Source organism: Streptopelia decaocto (genome assembly GCF_964273445.1).
Source record: "Streptopelia decaocto genome assembly, chromosome: 23".
In the NCBI taxonomy this organism is placed as follows: Eukaryota; Metazoa; Chordata; class Aves; order Columbiformes; family Columbidae; genus Streptopelia; species Streptopelia decaocto.
This window is the reverse complement of record NC_138678.1, coordinates 1,079,418-1,097,656: the sequence shown is the minus strand read 5'-3', so window position 1 is coordinate 1,097,656 and position 18,239 is coordinate 1,079,418. Positions and strand designations below refer to the sequence as shown.

The 18,239-nt window shown below is 59.9% G+C and overlaps 1 protein-coding gene across 2 annotated transcripts; it reads left to right on the top strand.

The window, feature by feature from the left end:
• The first annotated feature begins 10,072 nt into the window (after nucleotides 1-10,072).
• On the top strand, nucleotides 10,073-18,219 carry EXTL1 (exostosin like glycosyltransferase 1). Of its 2 annotated transcripts, XM_082071711.1 has the most exons (12): nucleotides 10,073-10,530; nucleotides 10,686-11,945; nucleotides 14,637-14,730; nucleotides 14,813-14,920; nucleotides 15,589-15,708; nucleotides 15,778-15,910; nucleotides 15,990-16,108; nucleotides 16,423-16,518; nucleotides 16,606-16,692; nucleotides 17,042-17,202; nucleotides 17,277-17,448; nucleotides 17,530-18,219. In XM_082071711.1, exons 2-12 carry the CDS (start codon nucleotides 11,011-11,013, stop codon nucleotides 17,704-17,706), a joined length of 2,202 nt encoding a protein of 733 aa, XP_081927837.1. In that variant the 5' UTR covers nucleotides 10,073-10,530; nucleotides 10,686-11,010; the 3' UTR covers nucleotides 17,707-18,219. The 2 variants fall into 2 exon arrangements, with proteins under 2 accessions (XP_081927837.1, XP_081927836.1); XM_082071710.1 differs by having other exon boundaries at nucleotides 17,277-18,215.
• The last annotated feature ends 20 nt before the right edge of the window (nucleotides 18,220-18,239 follow it).

Sequence of the window (18,239 nt, the reverse complement as noted above, 5' to 3'; positions counted from 1 at the left end):
GCCTTATATTTTGTACGTCCTTCATTTTACATAACCAGTCGTATTTTCCTTGTTTTCCTCTAAATGAAAGTAATCCCATTTGTTTTCTTGCATTGCCTCTGATGACTGTCTTCACACTCCTCTTAGGATCACATCACAGTATCACAGTATCACAGCATGTTTGGGATTGGAAGGGCCCTGGAAAGCTCATCCAGTGCAATCCCCCCATGGAGCAGGAACACCCAGATGAGGTTACACAGGAAGGTGTCCAGGCGGGTTGGAATGTCTGCACAGAAGGAGACTCCACAACCCCCTGGGCAGCCTGGGCCAGGCTCTGCCACCCTCACCATGAAGAAGTTTCTCCTCATCTTTAAGTGGAACCTTTTGTGTTCCAGCTTGATCCCATTACTCCTTGTCCTATCATTGTTTGCCACTGAGAAGAGGCTGGCTCCATCCTCATGGCACTCACCCTGTATATATTTCTAAACATTAATGAGGTCACCACTCAGTCTCCTCTTGTCCAGCTCCAGAGCCCCAGCTCCCTCAGTCTTTCCTCACACGGGAGATGCTCCACTCCCTGCAGCATCTTGGTGGCTGCGCTGGACTCTCTCCAGCAGTTCCCTGTCCTGCTGGAACTGAGGGGCCACAACTGGACACAATATTCCAGGTGTGGTCTCCCCAGGGCAGAGCAGAGGGGCAGGAGAACCTCTCTGACCTACTGACCACCCCCTTCTAACCCACCCCAGGTACCATTGGCTTCCTGGCCACAAGGGCCCAGTGCTGGCTCATGGTCACCCTGCTGTCCCCAGGACCCCCAGGTCCCTTTCCCCTACGCTGCTCTCTAATATGTAATTTCCCAACCTATACTGGAACCTGGGGTTGCTCCTGCCCAGATTCAAATCCTGAGCTCTGCTTCGCTTCACCTGAGGAAGGAACCACGAGACCCCTCCCCAGCCGGCTGGTCGATCTACTGATTTGGTTTTAATTGTTCTTTTTCCTGAGAAAATGAGGTTTCACATGATCCAGCTACTTCTGTGCCCCGTCTCTCCCAGCTTTACCCTCTGGTAAACATGGAGAAGAGCTCAGCAACACGAATTCCACGAGCTGCTCGAGAACAGGTGGCTGGGGAGAGGCAGGAATGGGGCTTCAGCATAAGCCCGACTATTATTAGAGCCCAGAGACTTCAACCGAGGGAGCGACCGCAGACACCTCTGCACGATGGGGAACGACGGACACAGACAGACAGACGCACAGACACCAAGTCTTGTTAGCAGCGAGAGCCGAGCTGAGCCCTCTTTAATTAGCAGTTCTCAATGTATAGGTTTACAGACACAGGCCTGGACCAAGAGGTTAGACAGGATGGTGTTTTTCAATAAAAAAGGTTATTCCAAACACACCACACTCGTATTGCGACTGTTTCCCACGTATATCTTGTGGGCACCGTTCTGACCCACTCATTCACAGCCCCAACATTCACACATCGTACATATGGAGGTGGATTTCTGACCCGAGATTCATTCTCACTGGCCTGGGCTGTCACTCCTTACACTCATTAAAACATATTTCTGTACACCCTGCCCAAGGCCATTGAGCTGGAACCGCACGTCCCACACCGTTCAGGGCTGGGCGCTCCCTCCACGGCACCAGCAGAGCCCTGAGATGCTGAAGAGCAGTTGGAGTCATAGAATCACACAATCATTTTGGTTGGGAAAGACCCTCAAGATCGAGTCCAACCATAACCCACCCCTGTCCCTGCCCCATGTCCTGAGAACCTCATGTCCATCTGTCCAGCCCTCCAGGGATGGTGACTCCAGCACTGCCCTGGGCAGCCTGTTCCAATGCCCCACAGCCCTTTGGGGAAGAAATTGTTCCTAAATCCAACCTCAACCTCCTCTAAACCCCCCAGGTCCCTCAGCTGCTCCATCACACTTGTGCTCCAGCCCCTCACCAGCTCTGTTCCCTTCTCTCAACTCACTCCAGCACCTCAAGGTCTTTCTTGTCCTGAGGGGCCCAAAACTGACCCCAGGATTCAAGGTTTGGCCTCCCCAGTGCCCAGCACAGGGGAAAAATGGCTCAGACTTGTTCCTTTGCACTGTCTGCACCACCAGACTGATGTGCTTCAAAATTAAATTAGGGGAGGCCAAACCATTGCATTTTCATGTGGATTCTCCCATAACTCCCTTTGCCTTTCTGCCTTTAGGAAGCTCTCCGATGGCAGCAACACCCGCTGCTCCGTCCTCACCGTGTGCACACCAAGGGACTTTTCCACTGTCCTGTAACACTGTTGTAGGGGCTGAAAATTCCCCATCAGTCTTGGGGGTGCAGTTCTGGGTCCTGCTCTGGGTCCTCAACCTCCCCTGGCGCAACTCGAGGCCGTTTCCTCTGCTCCTGGCGCTTGTTCCTGGGGAGCAGAGCCCGACCCCCCCTGGCTCCAAGCTCCTTTCAGGCAGTTCAGAGATCAGAAGGTCTCCCCTCAGCTCCTGTTCTCCAGCTGAACCCCCCAGGTCCCTCAGTCTCCATCACACTTGTGCTCCAGCCCCTCACCAGCTCCGGTCCCTTCTCTCAACTTGTTCCAGCACCTCAAGGTCTTTCTTGTCATGAGGGGCCAAAAGCTGACCCCAGGTTTGAGGTTTGGCCTCCCCAGTGCCCAGCACAGGGGACAGTGCAGTTGTGCCCTCCTGGGAGCCCAATGTAAGATCAGATTTACGTGGACGCTGGTTCCCACCTCCCCTGCGTCCAGAAACACGCAATGAAAGCGGGTCCGGGGGTCTCCTCGCTTTGCTTTCCCCTCACCGAGCCGGGAACCTTCAACCCACTTCTCTTCATCCTCGCTGCTTCTTTCCTTTTCTGCTCCCAAAAGGAATCTGCAAATTTGCATTTCCCATATGGAGCACCGAGAGCTTTGCTATTCAGGGAAGGCTGTAAACAACTCGCTGCCAAGGGCTGGAAGATAACTGAGAGAAGCACGAAAAGGGGCTTGTGGCCGCTTGCTTGGTTTTGTGGGGATGCACTAATTATATTTCGAAAGTGTCACAGTTGGCCATTTCAGCTGGGACGGAGCGAAGGAGACAGCGGGATTTTGACATGGAATAGCAACGCATAGCGAAGCCATAAAATATTCAACAGCCGTGGAAGATTCCAGTAAAGACATTTCCTTTGGCTCTTTGCAAATGAAGTGGGGCGGGGGGAGGAAAGCTGGGTATAGCACTAATTATTCTCCAGTTCTTAATTAGTTCCTTGAATTTAAAATATGGATTCAGGGCTACCAGCATCTCCACAAGCCTATTGTGCTATTAATACTTCCCTGGCGTGATATGGTTAAAAATACTCGCACCCTTTCAAGACAAAATGTAGGTTGGAAGTGTCAGGATGGGAGGAGTTCAGGGCTGGAAATCCTCTTAAAGGAATAGCCTTCCCCTGCTTCAAATAAACTACATGGATGAGCTTGTAACAGAGCCCGGAATGAGCCTGTTCCCACTAAAATCAGATAGAATATAATGCTCAAACTGGGGCCGTTTGCTGCCAAAGCTGTGATGGGGAATTTGGCCCAAAAAGCAGGATTTTGAAGCATCCCCCCCTCCTCGCATCCACCCTCAGGTACCGCAGGGACGCCGACCTGCCCCACGCACCAGCCGCAGCTCCTTATCCCGCGGCAATACCTATAGGTGCTGCGTATAGACATCGATCTGTCAGAATAACACATGGCTCTTCCCATAGGATTTGTGAGCCAAGGAAACAAGCCTGGTTTGTGGTGGTGGTTTTTACGGCACCTGGATGAGGAGATCCAGATCTATCCTTTCACACTTTAGGCGAGAAGCGTTTTCCCTCCCATCCCCACTGCCAATTCTTCATCAAAACGGGTTAATTCCTGCTCCATCGTCACCCCTGCGATCGCTCGGCAGCACCAGCACAGAGACAAAACCTGCACCAAACGTTTGCTCGGTGCTGTTTGATCCCTTTTTCCCCCACTAATTGGAGTTCATCATAGATCTATCTATATATATATTTAAAAGAAATAGATCAGACACATCCACTGCAGCTGTGAGAACAGGCAGACAAAGCCAGCCTTTCCGGAGGAAAAACACGGCTCTCTTTTATGCAATAAACCAGCAAACTGCTAAAATCAATACCCGGAGACACATGCTTATGTTTCGATTACCAATTAAGTGCTTCGTTTTAATTAAAAACAATTTAAAAATCAAAAAACAAACCCCACACACATACAAAACCCCCAACCCAGGCCCTGCGTGATAAGCGTCGTTAGATAAGCGCTACCAATGCGAGGAGATTAAGGAATCCTGAAGCTGGTGGGTTGGGGTGTCTGATGCCACCGTGTCACCCGGGGAGGGGTGACAGTCCCAGCATGTCCCCACAGCCCAATCTGGGGTGAAGCCACAAACCAAAGGGTTTTAAAACAGAGGATTTGGGGTCCCCCATAAGCCGATACCCACAGGGCCGAGCTCAGCCTGGCCTTCCTAAATTGGGGGAAATCTTGATGTTCACAAAATAACACCCTTCAAATCTGTTTCAAGGGCTTTTTTGGGTGAGCCTGGAACTAGAGAGGCCTCACGCAGCTTCTTGTGTCCTCCAGCACCTCAGTTTCACTTCTCCATCCTTTTTATCCCATTTTTACCCAAGAATCCTCTCCAGGGTCAGCAAGAGCTCCAGCCTGAAATGGGACTTGTGCTGCGGAGTGGAAACAGCCATAAAAACCCAGATGTGCTCTCAAAATACCCTCGATGGTGCCATCTGAGGGAACAGGAGCTGTCTGGGCATTTTGGAGGTGGGGGAGCTGCAGGAGCAGCCCGGCCCCGCAGCATCGCACTGTGACAACGGCAAACGTGTCCGGAGCCGCATCCCGAGGGTTCGACACCCAGCAGAGCCCCCGTCCTGCCCCAAACCCAGCACGGGAGGAACTGCGGCTGGGGGAGGTCATAGAAGAATCACAGAATCGTTTTGGTTGGAGAAGACCCTTAATATCAAGTCCAACCGTTCCCCACCCCAACACTGCCCCATGTCCTGAGAACCCCATGTCCGTCTGTCCAGCCCTCCAGGGATGGTGACTCCAGCACTGCCCTGGGCAGCCTGTTCCAATGCCCCACAGCCCTTTGGGGAAGAAGTTGTCCCCAAGATCCAATCCAAACCTAAACAACAAAGTTAAGCTGAATCCCTCGTGACCATGAGCATCCGGGGTTTGCAGCTCGAGGCAGCCTGGAAGCCAATACGCTTGGTGATAACAATTTGCTTCGGAGATTAAGGAACTCGACTTTAATTCGGAATTTCACGCAGAGCAAAGCTTTGCATAGAAAAATCAACGTAAAATCAAGCACATACTCACCAAGCAGAGGGATGTGAGGAGCTCCGCTCAGGCTGGTTTTGGGGTCGGTACCGGCTCCTCTGCCCTTCTCATTGGGCTCAGCTTGCAGGGCCGCAAACCTCCACGAGCTGCTGTGCACACAGCCCTTACTATTTTCCTTAAAAATACAAGAAAAAAGGAAAAAAAAACCCAAACAACACCACAACAGTCTTATGGTAATTACACGGAGCTTTTAACACGTCTCAATTTGCATTAATTAAATCAACAGGAAAGCTACAATTGAGTAAATGAGTGGGGTTTTTCCTCTAAGCGCTGGCGCCGGTAACTCCAGTTTGGTGCCGGTTTGTGCGCTGGGATGGGGAGGAACGGGCTGGAAGGGGCTTCCTGGGGGGGGGATGATGAGAAGGAGACTCTCAGCTCCGAGATATTAAGATCTCCAAGCGGGCTCTGTGCTGACGCTGTCGGATTTTGGTCCCGAGAGGGGAAAAGCTTTGAAGCCGAAGGCGGCCGGGGAGCGGAGATAAAGCCGTGGGTAAGAGGAATGAGTGTCCTCACCCCAGCCGTGCTGCCGGCACAGCTGTGAGGGGAATATCAATGGGCAGCTTTTGTATTTCTTGTTTTATTTTTAAAGCTACCGGCTTGGATCTATGGCTGGAAGTGAATTTCCAAAGCAGAACATTCCCAGGCAGGGGGCGGCTGAGCTGCCGACCTGCAGGTGGGTGCCCCGGGTGCTGCTCCCCCCAGGTGACACCCTGTGTTTCCTCCCCATGTCCCTGAGAAGCAAAATCCCTCCGTGGATAAAACACGGGGGTTTTACAGATATAAACCTGGCTGGTTCATGCTCAAACCCAAACCCCTGCGCTGGGAGGACACGGTGACCAAGCGCTGGGTTGTTGCAGATGGTAACCCTGATCTCCTGCTTTTTGCCAGAAAACCTTCCAGCCTGGCACAGCCAGGACCTGGGGGGTTCAGCTGGAGAACAGGAGCTGAGGGGAGACCTTCTGATCTCTGAACTGCCTGAAAGGAGCTTGGAGCCAGGGGGGGTCGGGCTCTGCTCCCCAGGAACAAGCGCCAGGAGCAGAGGAAACGGCCTCAAGTTGCGCCAGGGGAGGTTGAGGTTGGATTTAGGAACAATTTCTTCCCCAAAGGGCTGTGGGGCATTGGAACAGGCTGCCCAGGGCAGTGCTGGAGTCACCATCCCTGGAGGGTTGGACAGACGGACATGAGGTTCTCAGGACATGGGGCAGGGACAGGGGTGGGGAATGGTTGGACTCGATGATCTTGAGGGTCTTTTCCAACCAAAATGATTCTATGTGATGGGGATTGGGAGGAAAGTGCTTGCAAGGAGAGCCTGGCTGCGCTGGGTTTTTAAAGCAGATGAAGTGAGACAGTGAAGCAGGAAAGTGGCAAGGGCTCCTGCACCACCGTATTGCACAGAGGAGCAGAGCGGGGCTGATGGAGCCGAGGAAAGGGGGTGTCTGTCCTGCTTGAGTGACCCCGGGGCTTTTCTGAACTCTCTTCTTTCCTCTAGCAGGATTCTCCTCCAGAGACACGAATTTGGAACATGGTCCCGGGCACAGATGCCGCCTCTGGAGTGGGGAGCAACGGGACAAAGGACATCTGTCCACTCACCCTCTCCCCCAGCCCAGCCGGCACTGCGGACAGTAATAAGCATTTCTCTGTGAACCGAAGGGTTAACGAATGTCAGAAGCACAGTTGATTTCTGCCACCCCCTTCCTGAAAGCCTTTACATAAGAGTCTTGCAGAATTTATAGCCTGGCTCAGCTGTGCGGCGCCGGAGCCGCCACCAGGCTGCAGCTTCCCTCGAGCTGCCAGCACGGATCCCCGGCTGAGCTAATTCGGGGAGGAAAATGGGATTTGATTTCTGCACCCGTCACTGTCTCTCACTGTTAAAACAGGACCTGACGGGCTCTGCTCCCCACGCCCCCCCCCCCCCACGATTCGTTGACCTTGAACGTCCCCCACCCGCGCTCAGCGTCTGCGCAGGGTGGTCCTGAGGCTGCCACAGCGCAGCCTGCTTCCAGGGCCAGAGATGGTGGTTTAGGTGTAAAATCATTACCAAAAAAATAGCTGGAAGCCTCAAAAGCACCGAGGTCTTGCGGTCCTGTTCGCATCAGCCCTTTGTGTCACCAGGGAGAGGTGGCAATGTGGACAGATGTCCCCTGTGCTGCTGCCCAGCCCTGGAGCATCCCCAGGACTCGCCCTCGGCGCAGACGGTCCAGGGGCCACCGGTGAGGCGAGGACGTGGCTGTCACAGCGACAAACAACTCCAGGGGAGTGAGATGATGCGGCTTTTCCATTCCTCTTTCATCCCCTGGGGAAAGGGCTTTGCTGGTGCCCTGTCACCCGCTGTCACCACCCAAACCCGCTCCCCTCCAGCTCGGCACCCGGGAAACCCTGCAGCAGCTTCTCCCCGCGGTGGCAGGAGGGGGAGCACGGCCAGGGCTGCTGCTGCCGTCCCCCGGCGTGTCCCCAGCAGGAATGCATCCCGGTGGCACCGGGGACAATGCGAAAGCAGATGGTTTGCCCAGAGCCTGGATGTTACGGCAGCTGCTGAGGCGGCGTGTCCAGGGTTGCCTGGGGAGGGTCTCTGGTGCGGTAAATCCGTGCAGCTCCGCCGGCTTCAGCCCTTCTTTGGGATGGCTGAGGATTGGACCCCCCGTAAGAAGCTCCCCTTGCTCTGCGGTCCCTGGTGCTCCCCAGGAAGGTGCTGGAGGTTCTTCCGAAGTCTCTCGTTCCCACTGCCCGCGTGTGCCTGTTTGCAGGAGCATTGTCCTTCATGCTGGAGCCAGGCTGGGCCGCCTCCCTCCTGTCCCTGGGCTGGTCCCAGTCCCCGTTCACATCCCTGCGCTGCCGGGGTGCTCAGAGATGCTTCCAGCCAGACCCCCATTTCAAGCCGGACAGAGCCCCGCAGCCCCCGGTGCAGAACTACAGCTCCCAGCAGCCCCGAGACCGCGGAACCACGACTCCCAGTACACCCCGAGCCCGGGACTACACCTCCCAGTATGCGCTGGGTGTCCGGACTACACGTCCCAGTACCCCCAGCTGAACTACAGATCCCAGTGCTTCCCCGTGCCCAGCTCCCAGAGCACACAGGGCTCCCCCCAGCGCTCCCAGTTACCATCGTAGCTCCCAGTACCCGCGAGCTCCCAGTGCCCCCGCAGCTCTCAGTGCTCCCCAAGAGCTCCCAGTGCCGCCCCCCAGCTCCCCCTGTGTCTCCCAGTGCCCCTCCCAAGCTCCAGCGCACAATCACAGCTCCTGGTGTCTTCAGCACAGCTGCGGCACCCAGTGCCACCAGTGCAAAACCACAGCTCCCAGTGTCCCCAGTGCCACATGCAGCTCCCAGTGTCCCCAATGCCACATGCAGCTCCCAGTCCCACCAGTGCCACACGCAGTTCCCAGTCCCCAGAGTGCCACATGCAGTTCCCAGTGCCACCAGTGCAAAACCACAGCTCCCAGTGTCCCCAGTGCCACATACAGCTCCCAGTCCCACCAGTGCAAAACCACAGCTCCCAGTGTCCCCAGTGCAGGACACAATCCCAGTGTCCCCATTGCAGCCCATGGGCAGCACCCTGACCCTGGGGCTGCCCTGGCCCTGTCTGCACCCCAGCCAGGTTCCTGGCCCCTGTTGCTGGGGACTGTCCCCATGTCCCCCCCACCCAGAGCCCAGAGGTGCCCGGGGCTCCAGCTGCCCGTCCCCACGTTCCCTGTCCTTCGGTTAATCCGCTTTCTGCAGCTACAGCGGCCCCGGGTCCCGTGGTAATCCCCTGCGTGGCCAGGGATTAACTCCCCGTGGGGCCGAGCCGTCCCCTCGGCTGGGCCCGGCAAATAAATATCTAAAGATCTGGTGAAAACCATCCCCACCGGTTTTCTGCGCACACAGCCGCACATCGGGCACCCCAGCACGGTCCCCTGGGTGCTCGGGAAACTGGGGCACGGGATGGCACCGAGTGGGACCCTGGGGGTGTCACTCTGTGTGTGCCCCCTGGGTCCCATGTGGCACAAAGAGGGGACCCAAGACCAAACCCTGGGGTGCCCTGCACCTTCTCCCCTGGGGCTGGTGACACCCTGACCTGTGCCAGGCACCCAGCGGCCGGTCCAGCTGCAGGCTGAGCCCGGCCAGGTTGTTACACCCGTGGGTGGGATCCGGCACCCCGGCACGTCCCAGCTTGCCCAGCCGGCAGGGCAGGGCGGAGGGCGGCTGGCACAGCCGGGGATGCCGGGGCAGGGTGGGAGAGGCGAGTCCCAGCCTGTCCCTGCTGCCCGCTCCAGCCCACGCCTGGCTCCTGCCGTGGGGCTCAGCCGCCCAGCACCACACATCGCCCCGGCAAAGGCTCCTGGCTGGAAATGGTGTGGGCTATCCTGCAGGTGAAGCCCTGAGGTCCTGGTTTTGTGGGTGGGACACGGGACGTGGGACAGTCCACGCGTGGGGTCCCGCAGAGGGCGGGCGGCACAGGGACCCTGCGGGCGCGCGGGGAACCCCTGTCCCACGTGGGCGCGCTCCGGGTGGCGGCCCTCCGCCAATGGGAAGGCGCCGCAGGGTGGGGCTCCGAGGGGCGCGGCCTCTGGCCACGCCCACGGAGGTGCGGATGGCCAATCGGAGGCGGGGGGCGGGGCCAAGGGCGAATGTTGTGACGGTGGGAACAGGACGCGGTGTGACAGATGCGGACGGGGGGACACGGAGCGGGGGGGACACGGAGCGGGGGGACACGGGACACGGAGCGGGAGTGATGGACCGCGGGGGGTGATGGACCACGGCGGGTGATGGATCACGGGGACCCGCTGGGCAGCGGGGCCGCGCACTGACCGGGAAAGAGACGGTCAGGCAAGGGGACAGGGGGACAGCCAGCCCGGGGACAGACGCAGGGGGACAGCCCAAGCGGGGACAGACAGACAGACAGCCTCGGGAGGGACAGCCAGCCTGACACGGGGGAAGCAGGACGGGCAGCCACGAGGGGTGCCGGCAGCCGGGGGGGACACGGGGACAGCCCGACGGAGGGACAGACGGACAAGGTGACAAGGGAGGACACACCTCCAGCCCCCCCAGCCAAGCGCACCCCGCCGGGGGCACCCCCGGGACCGGCGCTGCTCGGCGGGGCGGCTGCTCCGCCGCCTTCCCCGCAGGGGATGCAGCCCGGAGCCGCGGGGACCCGCGGATCGAGACTGCGGGGCACAGCGACCCGAGACCCACCCGGGGCTACGTGTCCCCAAAGGTAACGGGGGGAGCTGGCGTGGGGGCGGGGAAGGAGGTTTAAATCCCAGGAGGGGTCTGGGAAGGAGGGTCCCACCGCAGGGACACGGGAGCCGCTTGCGGTGACACGGTTGGCGGCGGCAGGACGGCGACGGCGCGACCTCTCCCCTTCTCCAGGGATTTGAAACTGGGCCAAGCGGCGATGGAAATGTCATTGTCACGGCACGGGGGCCCAGCGGAGTGAAGGCTGAGCCGAGGGAAGGGAGCGGGACGGTGCCGCACCGAACTCTGCAGAGAGACACGGCCCCGAAAAGCCAGCGCAGCCCTGGTTGGAAGGGGCAGCAGGGGACTGTGGGGTTCATCCGCGCTCCCACGGGCTGCAAGGGCCACGGGACAACACCTGGGGACCAGGAGCCACCCGTGGGGTTTGGGACATTGGCTTTTTGACTGGACTCCAGCACCCATCCAAACCCGATGAGGAGCCAAGGCTGCACGTGAACCTATGCAGACCAGGAAGAAATACATTTTCCTGACTTTCCTTGCCTCTTGGCTCCTGCTTTTCTTCTTCGGAGGAGACCAGCTGCGCCGTTTCGCTTTCTTTTCTGGGAGGAAAGCTGAAGCGCGGAGGAACTGGCCCCACTGGACGGATCAATCCCTCCTCAAAAGCTTTGCAAACCCCGAGGAGCTCCAGAGTGATGGGGACCCCTCGCTGCCATCACCCCGGGAGCGGCGGGCAGCGCGGCTGAGCGTCTACAAGGACAGCAGATGCCGGATGGAAACTTGCTTCGACTTCTCCAGGTGCGAGAAGCACGGCTTCAAAGTCTTCACCTACCCCCGGGAGAGGGACCAGCCCCTCTCGGAGAGTTACAGCAAAATCCTCACGTCCATCGAGCGCTCGCTCTACTACACGCCGAACCCCGAGGAAGCCTGCCTCTTCATCCTCAGCATCGACACGCTGGACCGCGACCATCTCTCCAGTCAATATGTCCGGAACGTCGACGAGAAAATCCGCGCCTTCCCGCTTTGGAACGGTGGCCGTAACCATCTCATCTTCAACCTGTACTCAGGCACTTGGCCCAATTACACCGAGGACCTGGGCTTTGACATTGGCCAAGCCATCCTGGCCAAAGCCAGCTTCTACACCCAGAACTTCAGGCCGGGCTTTGACATCTCCATCCCTCTCTTCTCCAAGGACCACCCGCAGCGCGGCGGGGAGAGGGGCTGGTTGTATCAGGACTCGGTCCCCCCCAAAAAGAAGTATTTATTGGTATTCAAAGGGAAGCGATACCTGACCGGCATCGGCTCCGGCACCAGGAACGCGCTGCACCACATCCACAATGGGAAGGACATCGTCTCGCTCACCACCTGCAAGCACGGCAAGGACTGGGAGAAGCACAAGGACACGCGCTGCGACAAGGACAACGTCAACTACGAAAAGTGAGTAGGAGACGGGGTGGGAAAGGGGGTTTGATGACAGGGGACACCCCACAAACGTTCTGTCCCTCTGTGGGTGCAGCTGGGCCCATCTGCGGTGGCTGGACCTCCAGATGTGGGGGAGAGCAAAGTTTTGGGCTCTCTTGAAACAGATGGGGGTTTCATTTCCATAGTGGGGAGTGAGGCGCTGGTTGTTCAGGGCTTTCCTCTTCTGTATTAAAGTTGGAATAATCTGGCGAGATCGGCTCTTATCTGCAATCACCGCGGCCGCCTCTAATGCGATTTCCCTTTTTCCTAACGCTGATGAATGATGCTTTTCTTCTCCCCCTCCTGCCCTCCCCTAACATTAACGTTGATCTTGGAGATGAGCCCAAAACGTTCCCCCCTCACTGGCTCCACGAAAAATCCCACAAAATTGGCGGCTTCTTGGGTATTTCAGCGTGGACGGCTCTGAGCTCACCCACATTGTTGGGGTGGGGGGTCCCTCTGAGTCCCCCATCACAAACGGGATGTGATGGACCTTGGTGGAAAAATTGTGGGGACAAAGCTCTGTGGGTCTGGGGGCTCCGCGCTGCGGGGACCCACAACAGCTCCTCATGTCCCCGTCCTGCTGGTGACAGGCAGGTCCCTGTCCTGGGGACATCCCACAGCCACCCGGAGAGCAGATGGGGAGAGGCCGCGTTCGGCATCATCCTCAAAGCATCTTAGGAGGTGCTGGGAGGTAAAAGCGGAGCCGGGTGCTGTGGGCACCGGGGTTAACCAGGGTTTTGGGGCAGCTAAGGCACCGTGTGGCCCCATCTGGTGGGTTCCACCAGCCCAGCAGGGTCGGTGTCCCCCTTTTTGGGGACAGAGAATCGCAGGATGGTGCGAGACGCTGCAGCTGGCAGGATGTGGGGCCCAAGGTCAGCCCTGCTGTGCTGGGGGGCAGTGGGACGGGAAATTTCCCCCCCGCACAGCCCAGGTAATCCCGTAATGCTGTTTGCAAGTACAGGGGGATTTACACCTCACCCGGGACAGCTTTAGGCAGCAGATTGACAGGGGACAAGTGGCACAGGACAGCTCGCATGTGACCCCAAGCCTCCGCCGTCCTGCTTGTCCCCATGGGACACTTGGGCAAAAAGCCATCGGTGTCTCCACTGCGCCTGAGCTGCCTTGGGAGATGTCCCCAACCCGCAGCTGGGACGGCGGCGGAGCGAGCACGGGGGCTCCAGCACCTTCCTCGCACCTGGGCAGGGCTGCCGAGAACAAACCGGTTCTGTGCCGGGATAAAGGGCAGATTGTCCCAGCGCCGCTGGGCTGCCGGCCCTGGGTTCAAAGCGGCCCATGCGGGTTGGGAAGGGCTCTCTGGAGCCGCCGGGTCCCCGGTGGCACCGTGCCCGGCGGAGCCGCGGAGGGGCCGGGCGCGGGGAGCGCGGCGGGCGCCCGTCCCGGCTCCTCACAAAACAAGGAAGCCCTGACGGCGTGATTACCCGGAAACCGCAACGCGTCAGGAGCCAAATATTTCCATCGGGAGGTTTTGGCCCCGCAGCCCGGCCGGCGCCAGGCTCCCCATCGCGGGACGCTGCCCACCGCAGCGGTGCCCCCGGGACGCGTCCCGCTGCCCGCCCAGCCCCGGCACTGCGAACGGCCCCGCCGAGGTGCTGGGGGTCACGGCGGGGTTTTGGGGTCCCCAAGGAGCCGGTGGCAGCGGGGCTGCCCTGAGGACAGTGTCTGGCCCTGAGGATGTGGCTGTCGCTCTGCAGTTTCATGGGGGGGACTGTCCGAGCCGCGCTTGCCCCTCCAACAGGTTGCTTGGGGTGTTAATGAGGCTGGGGCCACTAATGAGATTTTTGGCATCCATCAGAGACCCTGGGGTGGTTCATCCAGAGGTGGGTTTGATGGTAAAACTTCGTGCCTCAGCGCTGGGGCCAACTTCCTACATCCCCGTGCGCCAGGATGCTCCGGCACCCATGGAGGGGACACGTCCTCAACCCCCAGGGTGGCACCAGCCCCATGTCCCCGCTGTGGGGACACCCTTCCCCCTGGGGACCATTGCAAGCAGCTCTTTGGTCTCATGGCCAACCTGATCAGACCATGCGCGTCCCCCCATCCCATCCAGGACCCGCTGCCCCGTCCCTCCCCCCCGGCAGGAACAGTCGGGGTCTGTCCTGACCTAATGTCAATATTGGATATTCCGGCGCGGTCGCAGGGCCCCGGCAGTGGACACGCCGCTCCCCACCGGCTGCACAGAAGGGGCTTTCATAGCCCCACGGTGTGAGCCCGGCTTGGGGGGGGCACGCTGCCTGCACCCCTGCGGGCAACCAGCCCTCTGCCCCCCGAAACGCTGCCAGGACAGGCAGGGCTGGTCCTGCCCGGCAAGTCTGGGCACGGCAGAGGAGTCACCGCAGTTTCGGGCACAGGGTTTGCATGGCTTTCGCGGCATGGGGGTGGAGGGAGATGGGTGATGCCTTCAAAGGGCACTGGGGTCCTATCCTGACCCCCCCTCTTTAAGCGATGCTTGGGCACGTCCCTCCGCCAGCCAGGGCATCTCTGCTCCACAGAGACAGGGCTGTTTGGGGCCAAAATCAGCCCCTAATGCTGCCCCGGGCTGGTCCTGTGCCTCCCAGGAGGGATGCTCAGCCTTGCTGGGTTCTGGGGTGCTCACAGCTTGGTGGGGGCTGTATCTGATCCCCCCCACCCCCTCTCCTATCACAGGTTTGACTACCAGGAGCTGCTGCACAATTCCACCTTCTGCATCGTGCCCCGGGGCCGGCGCTTGGGCTCCTTCCGATTCCTGGAGGCTCTGCAGGTACGGGGCAGGTGGGGAGCATGGGGATCACCCCCAGCCCAGGGTCTGGGGGCTCTGTCCCAGCCTGTGTGTGTCCGTGCAGGCTGCCTGCATCCCGGTGCTGCTGAGCGACGGCTGGGAGCTGCCCTTCGCCGAGGCCATCGACTGGGGCAAAGCCGTCGTCGTGGGCAGTGAGAAGCTGCTGCTGCAGGTACCGCGGCCAAATCCTGCCCCACACCAGCAGCCCTCCCGTGGGGGAATACAGGGGAGTGAGGGTCCCATCCCAGCTGCAGCTCTGGAGCATCACAGCAAGTGATAGGACGAGAGGAAACAGCCTCAAGTTGCGCCAGGGGAGGTTGAGGTTGGATCTGGGGAACAATTTCTTCCCCAAAGGGCTGTGGGGCATTGGAACAGGCTGCCCAGGGCAGTGCTGGAGTCACCATCCCTGGAGGGTTGGACAGACGGACATGAGGTTCTCAGGACATGGGGCAGTGCTGGGGTGGGTTATGGTTGGACTCGATGATCTTGAGGGTCTTTCCAACCAAAATGGTTCTATGATCATTCAGCTCAGGGGCTGTTGAGCATCTCTTAAACCCAAAGCCCTCAGGGTTCCTGGGCCAGATCCTGCTCCAGGGACAGGAGGCAGAGCCACAGTGGGTGGTGACACAGCACCCTTGGCCATGGGGTGTCCCTCAGGATGGCACAGAGGTGGCACAGCACCCTTGGCCATGGGGTGTCCCTCAGGATGGCACAGAGGTGGCACAGCACCCTTGGCCATGGGGTGTCCCTCAGGATGGCACAGAGGTGGCACAGCAACCTTGCTGGGGTGTCAGGACAAGGTGACAAGGTGAGAAACCTTCTCGCTCCCTGCCACTGCAGATCCCCTCCGTCGTCCGCTGCATCCACCCGGAGCGGGTGCTGGCGTTCCAGCAGCAAACCCAGTTCCTGTGGGACTCCTACTTCTCCTCCGTCGACAAGATCGTGCACACCACGCTGGAGGTGAGACCCCTGAGCCCTCTCCCGGCTCCCGGGATCACAACCAGGGTGCTGAGAGCATCTCTCTGGCAGATCATCAAGGACCGGCTGCTCCCACACCGCTCCCGCTCCCGGTTCCTCTGGAACGTGCTGCCCGGGGGGCTCCTGGCGCTGCCCGAGTTCTCCACCCACCTCGGGGACTTTCCCTTCTACTACCTGCAGCGCGGTAGGACCCTGCCCGCCCGGCTGAGCACGGCAAACCCGGTGCACACCACGACACCTTCCTCTCCTCTGCTTCTCATCAGGCTCCAGCCCCTCCGAGAAGTTCACAGCGTTCATCCGGGTCGTCTCGCCGTCCGGTTCCCTCTCCCAGCCGCTCCTCAGGCTCATCCAGGCCGTCTCGGGATCCCAGTTCTGCGCCCAGGTCGGGGGAGCTGAGCCCTGCGCTGCTCGGTGCATCTCCCGGGAGGCAGCGGGAGGGATGGGGCAGGATCCCGGGTGCTGGGAAGGGTGAGGGTGGGATGGAGTGGCTGGTGGTGTCACCCTCGGGTGGGCAGAGCTGTCTCCCCAGCCCTCTGGGAACCACCCCTGGGTGTATTGTGGTCCAGAACGGTGTGAGATGGTTTTGGGGGGAGCTGGGCTGGAGCAGGTCCTGCTGCGATGCTGGGGGGGCTGAGCTCTGACCACCCTCTGAACCCCGACCGAACATGCCAGGACACACTGGTCCTTGCCCTGCAGATCCTGGTGCTGTGGAGCTGCGAGAAGCCGCCGCCGCCGAGTGGGAAATGGCCCCAGACCTCGGTGCCTCTGAGCATCATCCAGGGCCAGGGGAAGGTGAGGGGAGCTGGGATGCAGGACATGGGCAGGGAGCTGGGACACCCACCCATAGCACATCCCAACCTGTCTTTCTCCCCACCGCAGCTCAGCGACCGCTTCTTCCCCTACGCAGCCATCTGGACAGACGCTGTGCTGAGCCTGGACGAGCACACCAGCCTCTCCACCAGCGAGGTGAGGCCGTGGGCACCGCGGTCCCCAGCACATGGAGCTGGGCAAGGGGAGGTTGAGGTCGGATTTAGGAACAATTGCTTCCCCAAAGGGCTGTGGGGCATTGGAACAGGCTGCCCAGGGCAGTGCTGGAGTCGCCATCCCTGGAGGGTTGGACAGACGGACATGAGGTTCTCAGGACATGGGGCAGGGACAGGGCTGGGGGAACGGGTGGACTCGATCCTGAGGGGCTTTTCCAGCCAACATGGTTCTATGATTCTGCAGTTCTATGTCCCCTGTGCCCAGGGGCGATGGTGTCTCCCCTTGCACAGGTTCCCACAGCCTGGTGACACTGTCCCCCACCCCGTACCAGGTGGACTTTGCCTTCGTGGTGTGGCGCAGCTTCCCCGAGCGCATCGTGGGCTTCCCCGCCCGGAGACACTTCTGGGACCCCGAGCAGAGGCGCTGGGGCTACATGTCCAAATGGACCAACGAGCTCTCCATCGTCCTCACCGCCGCCGCCTTCTACCACAGGTACCGCCCGGGGAGGGGCGACCGGGGCAGGGGTCTCAGCCGCATCCTGCATCTCCGTCCTGCTCCCTCCCCAGGTATTATCACAGCCTCTTCACCGGGTACCTGCCGGCGGGGCTGCGGGAGCTGGTGGACAGCCTGGCCGCCTGCGAGGACATCCTGATGAACGTCCTGGTGGCAGCTGTCACCAAGCTGCCACCCATCAAGGTCACCCAGAGGAAGCAGCACAAGGAGAACGTGCCCCAGCAGGTAGGGTGCAAGGAGGGGAGTGCAGAGACCCCCCCGGCCAGGGAGCAGAGCCCGTCACCCCAACGCTCCCCTCCTGCCAAGGTCAAGGGCACGGCCGGTGGCCGGCGTTTCTCCCAGCGACAGGACTGTCTCAACCAGTTGGCGGACTGGTTCGGCTACATGCCCCTCGTGTCCTCCCAGCTGCGCCTCGACCCCGTCCTCTACAAGGACCAGGTCTCTGTCCTGCGCAAGAAATACCCGCGCTTGGAGAGACCATGAGGACTGCGGGGAGGGGGTTGGGGCTGGTCCCCCCGTTCCTGGTGCACGGAGCCCTCCCGGGGCGGGCGGGCGCGGCTGACGGGGTTTTACTCGTTATTGGGTTTTACTGGTGCAATAAAGGTGGGTGGAGAGGCAGAGTTTGGCTGGTGGCTGTGGGATGTGGGGAGCACCGGTGGGTTGGGGCACTGGTGCTTCTGCCGTCATTGGGTACCCTGGGAACGGCCTGGGTGGCACCCGGCCCCACACACAGCCCCCCCGGCCCCAGCGCGGCGGGGAGGGTGAGTCCTTTGGCTTCCCAAGGGCAAACAGAGGAACTGATAAGAGGCGAGCTGAGTGAGCGTGTCCTCCTCCCCCAGCTGGGACGGGTCCCCCGCAGCCTCCCAGCGCTCCCCAAAGTGGGGAAAAGGGTCATTTCAGCTGTTTTGTCCCCAGCTGAACAGAAACAGGGAATATTCAGGCGATTGCTGGCCTCCAGCAGCCATTCTCTGCGGCCGTGGGTCTGTCCTTGATGCCTTCGCTCCCAGCAGACACCC

Coding starts and splice junctions, on each gene's coding strand:
- EXTL1 (XM_082071710.1), top strand. CDS start 11,011: ATGCAGACCAGGAAGAAATACATTTTCCTGACTTTCCTTGCCTCTTGG. Junction 15,709..15,777: donor TCGTGCACACCACGCTGGAG/GTGAGACCCCTG, acceptor TCTCTCTGGCAG/ATCATCAAGGACCGGCTGCT. Junction 16,519..16,605: donor TCATCCAGGGCCAGGGGAAG/GTGAGGGGAGCT, acceptor TCCCCACCGCAG/CTCAGCGACCGCTTCTTCCC.